Below are 8,291 nucleotides of genomic sequence, written 5' to 3' on the forward strand. Positions count from 1 at the left end.
TCACCCGGAAGTATAACTTCTAGTCGAATGCCGGCGAGTGGCTAGACCGTCGGCGTCGGCTCTCTTCCGCCCCTAGTGGTAGAGGGCGGGAAACGCCCGCCGCTGGTTGCCTTTCTCGGCTGCTTCGGCGCCTCTAAATTCAGTTTCGCAGCCCGGGGGGATTATGGGCTCTTTTATCTATTTTAATTTATTACCTGCTCCCTCTCAAGCGACGCCAGGCGTCTTATACATGCATTCAATAAGCTCTGGAACCTCAGCAATATCTCTTGCTCTTCCTAACCCACCCAACCTGCTCAAGAGGGAGGCTTCATTTAACCCAGTTTCTCAACCTGGGCAACTTTAAGGTGTGTGGACTTCAATTCCCAGAATTCCCCAGCCAGCATGGCTGGCTGGGGAATTCTGGGAGTTGAAGTCCACACATCTTAAAGTGGCTAAGGTTGGGAAACACAGCTGTAACCTTTCAATAAAGGTAGTATTAATACCTTTATTTATATATTAGTTGGTTTTGGTTTCCTGTCTGGACTACCTCAAAGGGCTGGCAATAACAAAAGCCTGGAAGATCTTGGGGCCCAGACTGCCACCAATCTAGACCATTGGGATCTTCTGCCTAGATTAAAAAAGACAGATTATGGTGCTGCAGAACCATAAGCTAGGCATGACCGTTCGATGCGGAGAGCCAGGTTTTAATAATAATAACCACCATACTGATGATGACGACGACGATGACGACGATGACGATGTCATACAGCTCATTCATTCCAAAACCTCAATAGGACTACTTGCTAAGGACCAGTCATAATGCAACGGATCCTCAGGATGTTTTGGAATGCAAATTGGGGGATTATGCGGGGCATTATAGATATCATAATCGATGATGTTATCTATTATCTATCTATCTATCTATCTATCTATTTATTTTATTTTATTTTATTTTATTTTATTTTATTTATTAAGTTTGCATGCCGCCCATCTCCCCCAGAGGATGACTCTAGCCGACTCACAGTTAGAATAAAACCCCAAAACAATTAAAAAAATAAATACCCACCTTAATGAATGAAAAGTCAGACTATATATAAAAAAAACCCTATATATAAAAAGACTAAAAACATTCAAGATGATGGGGGGGGTAGAATCAGTTACCCCACAAGCCACTTCCACTGGTGCGAGCCGCCATCCAGCCCCCAGGCCAGCTGGCATAGCCAGGATTTCACGCTCTTCTTGAGGGCCATGAGAGTGGGGGCACACCATTATGTTAACCATGATATCAAAGACTGCAGTTGGTAAATATTTTAAGACAAACTGGATGGGTTTTGTTAGCTGAGCCTCTGGTAGGCGCAGAAGTGCCTTTGAAATACAAGATCCTCCAACCAAAGGAGGAGTCAAACTGGACGAGGAAACATGATAGATTTTCCATTCAACGTAAAGGTGGATTTTAGGGGGTGCCGTAGGCGAGGAGAGAAGAGCAGAAGATGGTCAGAAGTCAGGTGAGGTCTATAAGGCACTTCCTGAACCCAGCTGTTCGAAGATGACTGCTTTAAATATTAAGGTCAAGAGGCTGGTGGGGGTGATTTGCACTCAAAGCACCCATGCTTGGACCTGCCCTTCCCCAGCCCTTCACGCTCAGACGCGCTTCGACCACTGAGTCGCCACACGGCTAAAAATGGTGCACAGAACTTTCATTTCCTTAGCATCTTCCCCTCTGCCAAGAGACGTTCAGGGTCCTGTTGAGTGAGGATCAAGGTCCGGGTTGTCGTTTTCCTTACAGTCTTCTCTTCTGCCCCTTGGCTCGGCAAACGGTGGAGGGTTGAGAACCGGAGAACTAGCTGGGTTGGCATTTGGGAACGGTCCTGTGGGGCCAGGGCTCTTAGCGGTGGTCCTAGAAGAGGAGATGGACCTCGTGAGGATTCTGAGAGGTCCAGCACATTTCCCACTTAAAATCTCCCGTGGAGACCCTTCCTGGCTCAGTTGTTCAGAAAACCAGACTGGGTTTCCGTATGTCACCCTTGTCTTTTTTTCCCATAATTTTTTTCTTTACTAGGGAAGGGGGGAAATTAAAGAGGGGAAGAGGATATTGGTGCATAACCCAGAGTTGGCTGGAGTTGGGTAGCATCCAAATTGAATTAATTCACTAAGGAAATAAAAACATAAGAATTGTTTGGTAATGCCAGACTCCTATCTGAAACACCCAGTGCTTTCTCTTCCCTGAAAATCCTAGGAATTAAAGATCCTTGAAAAAGGACTAAGGGCTGCTTTCTTAACATGTTCAGAGAACCAGTTCCAGGATTTTGGAGGACTCCCCAAACTTTTTCTGGTGAGTAGAACTGAACCTTCAACTGCGCTGACAGGAGAACTCCCTACTGTTTTGAGGTAGAAAGCAGAATAAAATATCTTCAGATATGATGTAAATTTTTAAAAATCCTGAAACATTCTCCCTGTGTCGGTTTTATGGGAAGCCAGTGGCAGGGAAGAAACAAGCAATCTTCCTTTTACATCTGGTGTAAAACCTCAGGCCACTTCTTCCCCAGCATTAAAACAAAAAATCTTCTCCCCAGGGAAATTTCAGTGGGGTGAATGTAGGGAAAGAATTTTTTGAAAGGAAAGTCTACCTTGGAAAGGGAGTGGGCCTCAGCCTGCTGAAGTTGTCATCCCAAAGAGAAGAACAACTGTTGGGTCTCAGCAATAAAGGATCCAGGTTGACCGGGCTGTTAGGAAGAAAAATAAAAACTGCTGTTAGAAACTTCACAAGCATCCGTGGGTTTTCCAGCCGTTCCTTTTCTCCAAGCATTCTCCAAGCAAATGTGTACCTGTTGGTGGAGGGAAAAAAAGACTAATTCATTTGTAAGCAACAATTCCAGAATAAACATTGGGATTCCACCTTGGCTTAGGGACGTAAGACAGTTGTCCAGGTGCCATCCATGCCTTTGATAGGAACAACCGTTACTGGGTTTGGTTTTGGAAAATGGACAAATCTGGGGACAGAACAAGAAAACCCCAAGGAGATTGCCAAGTCCCCTTAAAAGACAGGCATGATCAAGGAAGCAAGGATCAGGTTGATTTCAATCAAGAGTTTAATGCAAGAATTAGGGGCATGGTACAGAATCTTGGAAGCTGCAGTAGGAACCTCCAGCTCTCTTTTATTAAATAAAAATGAGAGGGAGGAGGGAGAGAAGGAGAAGGAGAAGGAGAAGGAGGAAGGGGAGGGGGAGGAGGAGGAGGAGGAGGAGGAGGAGGAGGAGGAGGAGAAAGATTGGAATCTCTTCTTCCTGGGTTCTCTGAAATAGACAAGCTACTAACAAACTCCTCTCCCATCTGTAGATGGTTGAGGACTAACATTCCTCCTGCTTCTTTCTCAGCCAACTGACAGCCTCCCAGAGGACACGGCCTGATGGTTGTCTTGAAGCGCTATCCACAACGGGCAGAGCAAGATGCTCACGTAAACTTGCCTGCCCGGTTATCAAGACTTATTCTGCACCCAGAATAAGGCTGGGCCCCAGAGCTGGATGGAGCATTGAGTTTTGAGGGCCCTGTGGGCTAGCTGTAGGGCAGCTTGTGCGGGTCCTCAGCAGCTGGAACTGAGGACTCTCTTCACCACGGGGCTGACCGTGATGGCATAGGTTGGGGGGGGGTGTGCACGTGTGAAAATGGTGGCTGTGTGGAAGAGTCCCCAGGGTCAACTTCTCCACACAGCATCCTTCTTACTTTCCTGTTTAAGAAAATGTGTAGTCAAGGCAGCCAAGTTCAACAAATACACGTGCCCGTTTTCATATCTTTACTTTAAACATCTCTTATGCTTGCCATAACGACCCAGCGCTTATTCCCAAGTTATTGTATATACCTTGTGCGCCCTTCCATACAAAGCGCTCAAGAGCCCTCCATCACTGAGCTGCGCTCCTATCTCCACCATGATGTTCTTACCTCTTTTGGCTGATGGGTTGCATTCCAGCCGAGGCCTGTTTCAGGTCCACGTTTACCGTGCCCGCCAATCTCTCTGCCTGGGGGTGGGGTGAGGATGAAGGTCTATTATATGGGGCAATTACCTGTCCATCCAAAAATTCAAGGAACTACCATAGATACTGGCATGGACCGTTGTAGGAGGAGAATTCAGGAGCCTGGCAGCACCTTTTCCAGCTCACACGTTTTGTTAAAAGGCAGAAACTGGAGCTCATGAAAGCTTCTGTCTTTAAATCAGATGTGTGAGTTGGAAAAGGCACTACCACAAAGTCTTCTTGACTTGAAGTAAAAATGCTGCATGGTATTTCTTTCAATGTTAGATGATGAGGTTCCTTTCCATAATCCCCAAATCGGTTGCTTTTGCTTTTGGGCAAAGATGGGAGAGGGGTGAAGGGAAGACCCGCATGAGACAGGGAATTTGTCAGTCTTTAGAGCAGTGTTTCTCAACCTTGGCAATATTAAGATGTGTGGACTTCAACTCCCAGAATTCCCCAGCCAGCATGCTAGCTGCGGAATTCTGGGAGTTGAAGTCCACCCATCTTCAAGTTGCCAAATTTGAAAAGCACTGGGTTAGAAGGAGATACCCTAAATCAGTGTTTCTCAGCCTTGGCAGCATGAAGATGGGTGGACTTCAACTCCCAGAATTCCCCAGCCAGCATGCTGGCTGGGGAATTCTGGGACTTGAAGTCCACATATCTTAAAGTTGCCGAGGTTGAGACGCACTGCTCTAGAGGTAGAATTAATTTATATTATTATACAATTTATATAATGGTATCCAGGCACACAGTGTTTTACAAAGGAATTCAACTCCCAGAATTCCCCAGCCAGCACACTAATTCACAATCCTGGCATTTTCTGGTGGTGTCCCATCCACGATCTAACCAAATTCAATCTTCTTTAGCTTTTCAAGATCAGCTGAGCTGGGTTAGGGCAGTGTTTTTCAACCTTGGCAACTTTAAGATGTGTGGACAACTCCCAGAATTCCCGAGCCAGCATGCACGGGTTGGGGGTATGTGCGCAGTAGTTGAGTCCAAGATCCCTTTCAACCGTATGCTTCTGTGTTTATGTGCTGCTACACCCATCTCACACCCTGGATCCACCCCTTCTCACTGCAGGAGTAGAAGCTGCCTTAGCACATGTCTGTGCTTATATAAAAGTGCGCCCTTCATTAGTAACTTCCCAAACGAGAAACATATGGTGCTGCAACTCTGAATTACTGTCTGTTGAGCAGAACCCAGACAGGATTGTCCCAAGAAGCACTAAGAAAGGCAGGCAGGGAAAGAATGGAGTTTGTAAAGCTAGCATTAGGGCCGGTTGGTGCAAGACAGTTGGGCGTGTTCTGTGAGTAAGCACACAGCCTGGTCATTCAAGGCCCTTCAGAGTTATGAATACAGACCTGGTTTGGGAAAGGTCCGAAGATTTTGGGCATGGCTGGAACAATGGGCTCACAGAGTGTGGTCTGGCTGGGGTTGGATTTTCCCAAAGCAATCCTTTTCCTCGTTCTTCTCTCCGGCGGCAACTGAGTTGCTCTTCTGGCAGCTGTTCAAGGAATGGAGGCAACTCGGTGGAGATGTTTTGTGCAACCCGCAGCATCAATCTGCAGAATGCAGGGACCTCCAGCCTCAGAGTTGGGACTTACCGAAAGCATAGTTATTCACCCTCTGCATCTCACTCTTCAGCTGCTTCACCTCCTCTTGTATGTCATCCACTTCCAGGGAATCGTGGTGGTGAAACAAGGAAGAAAACTTGGCCTGCCAAACAGAAGAGCTCGTCTATGGTCGCTTCCCCACTGGTGGCCTTGGAGATCTTGGCTCCCACCACTGTGGTAGCAAAACAGCAGCAAGCAGGGCGGGCTTCCTATCACTTCAACGATGACTGTAAGTCACAGGGAGGGAAATGGCTCAGGAGAACCTGAGAAGGATGGCAGGAACCAGAGGAGGAGCTGGGATCCCATCTAGAACAGTGGGCCAGATGAGAACCTCCATCTCACTTCTGAATATTCCTCCAAACCAAACCATCGGAAGCGCTCAGCCACTGGAAAAGGGATGCATTGGGGAAAGTTGTAGAGGGTTAAGAAATGCAAGCCACAGATCTGCCCTGTTAGCGTTCAAGAAGACCCTGAAGACCTGGTTCTTCTCTCAGCCATTGGTAGCTGAGCTCTAGTGTATGAGTTTTATGACGCCCTATGGACAATTCTGCTTGAAGCCTTGCTTGCACTGGATCGCACTGTTCGATTTTCCATTTTCCATCGTTATTAGCTGCCCAGAGTCACGTACTTCAATTGGTTACTCAAATGAGCCATTTCCCACCCAATATGTGGACGCCTAAATTAACCCAACTGGCTGGATCTACTGTACGCTCTGCAGTAAGTCACAACCAGACTTGCTAAAATGAACCTTAATCAACCTTCCCCAGTTGGGTGAATGTGTGTTCTAGGACTTTACTTCCAACTTTGGTTGGGCGCACCGTGTGAATATTTTACGGGGGAGGCAATCCTTTCGGTTAACCATGCTGGTAAAACCTAAACCGTACCTTCACATAGGACACCAGACCAGCATCCTCGCTGTCCAGCTGCTTCCTCTTCCGCACAACAGATGCGCAAATTCCTGGATTCTGTTCCATGTGGGCGTAAAGGTCCCGCAAAGCTTTCTGAGTGTAAATCAAGGACTGCTTTTCAAAGTCCTCCGGGGAGATTCGCCTGCAGAAGGAGACGTAGAGCGGGGACTCGTTGTCAAATTCGCTCAGCATCTCCATCTTCTCCCTGGTCAGAAGAAGGGAGCCACGAATTACAGCTTCTCCGCCAGAATCGGGGGTAACTGCAGGGGACTCTAAAAACCAGACATGCTTCCGGCCCAAATATTCCCTCTTTCCAGTGGCTTGATCGGAAGGGGGAGAAACATATAGAAAGCTGCAACTGGTTTTAGAAAAACAACCGTGCACCCATCACAGTTTACTATCCCATCATCTGTGTTTTATGAACTACACGGGCTGCCTTTCTCACCTCTACCCTGTACTAAGAGGCTGAACGTCGATTCGTAATAAAATATTATTGTGCGGATTCTTAAGCGGATTAATTAGCATCCTTTGCTTTTTTATTATTTATTTAATTAAAGAACCGGGGGGGACATTGGGGAAAACCCCCCAAAACCCGTACCTGCACATATGCGTGTATAGATATGTATAGTTTTGTTTTCCTTTTATATACGTAAATAATATATATAGGCTGCCTACGCACGTATTTATTTTACGCAAACGTTTCTGTGAAAAGTGATCATGTTTCATTATAATTGTTCATAATAATAATGGTTAAGTAGGTAAGCAATTAGCTACAGAATTTACTTGATGACCTGGCTTCACAGAAAACACCCAAACATAAGCTAAGTACACCGGCTGGATTCACACACTCCTTAAGCTCCAAACGAGCTAACCTACAGGTTAGCCTAAGCTGTTGTGCGAATCAAGCCGAGTCTGAGATCTCAGACAGCCAGAACCTCGATTGGCTTTCTCCAAATCTTATGCCTCCAGATGGGCCGGATTTCCACTCCCAAATCGACCGGGGACCCCGGGAATGGATGTCCGATGCATCTGAAGGGCACCAGGTTATGGACGGCTGGCATTTTGGATGGGCAAGAGATTGAGAAATCCTTGCCATGGAAGGTCCCGAGCCAAAGAACCAGATCTGGGCATGTGTCTCAAGGACAGGCCCAGTGGGTTCCCACCCAGCTTTTATTCTGGAGGCCATCAGGCCCTTGGAAGCATGTACTTAATCAAGGTGGCGACTTTGCTGGAAATGGCCTTCTCCTCCCAACTCTTTAGGCCTGGAAGAGCCAAGCAGCCGAAGCTTTTGGCAGGAAAGACGGTGCGGTTTTGCCTCTGGGCAGGAGCAGCTTTGCGAGAGAAGCCTTCCACCCTCCTGGCCCATAGCTGCCCGGGGGAGAATTGTGACATCAGGGGCAGAGGAACCAATTGCATCCTTTCCAAGGGGAACTCCCACCATGCAAAACGGCTGCATCACAGCTCCAAACAGCTGGGTGTCTGGGCGATCCCTGGTTACTTGCACACCGTCCCTCCATGAAATCAGGTCCCCAACATCTCAGGTCTTCCCTGCAGCTGTCCAGCAGCTGGATGCTGTGCGGAAACGTTTTACTTTGTAGAACGTTTTCACTTGTGGATTCCTGCAGTTCGTATTGATGCCTGAGGAAGCAGACTGGATCTTCCTTTCCCAGTTAATTGATCTTTGATCTGCTGATCGTACGTGGTTACCTCCACGTTGTTCTCTCTCCCCAGGCCACAACTAGGGGTGTCTGCAGACGGTAGTCAGAAAAGTCACAATGGTACCA

General features: G+C 47.2%; 1 protein-coding gene across 1 annotated transcript; it reads right to left on the reverse strand.

Moving 5' to 3' along the window:
* Positions 1-1,740: 1,740 nt before the first annotated feature.
* Positions 1,741-6,802, reverse strand: LOC148215487 (uncharacterized). Its single transcript, XM_088143191.1, has 5 exons — positions 6,484-6,802; positions 5,591-5,702; positions 5,348-5,490; positions 2,607-2,702; positions 1,741-1,876 (listed from the first exon to the last, which is right to left on the reverse strand). Exons 1-4 carry the CDS (start codon positions 6,703-6,705, stop codon positions 2,643-2,645), a joined length of 537 nt encoding a protein of 178 aa, XP_087999317.1. The 5' UTR covers positions 6,706-6,802; the 3' UTR covers positions 1,741-1,876; positions 2,607-2,642.
* Between the last annotated feature and the right edge of the window lie 1,489 nt (positions 6,803-8,291).

Source organism: Python bivittatus, unplaced genomic scaffold (genome assembly GCF_059951505.1).
Source record: "Python bivittatus isolate LINGU-HERP-01145 unplaced genomic scaffold, Pbiv_v1 ctg000280_np1212, whole genome shotgun sequence".
Classification (NCBI taxonomy): domain Eukaryota; kingdom Metazoa; phylum Chordata; class Lepidosauria; order Squamata; family Pythonidae; genus Python; species Python bivittatus.

Excerpts from the sequence above, each read along its gene's own strand:
- LOC148215487 (XM_088143191.1), bottom strand. The coding sequence starts at position 6,705 with ATGGAGATGCTGAGCGAATTTGACAACGAGTCCCCGCTCTACGTCTCC. Across the intron at positions 5,703-6,483 it reads GTCTGGTGTCCTATGTGAAG|GCCAAGTTTTCTTCCTTGTT; the intron begins GTACGGTTTAGG and ends TCTGTTTGGCAG. Across the intron at positions 5,491-5,590 it reads GGTGAATAACTATGCTTTCG|CTGCCAGAAGAGCAACTCAG; the intron begins GTAAGTCCCAAC and ends TTCCTTGAACAG.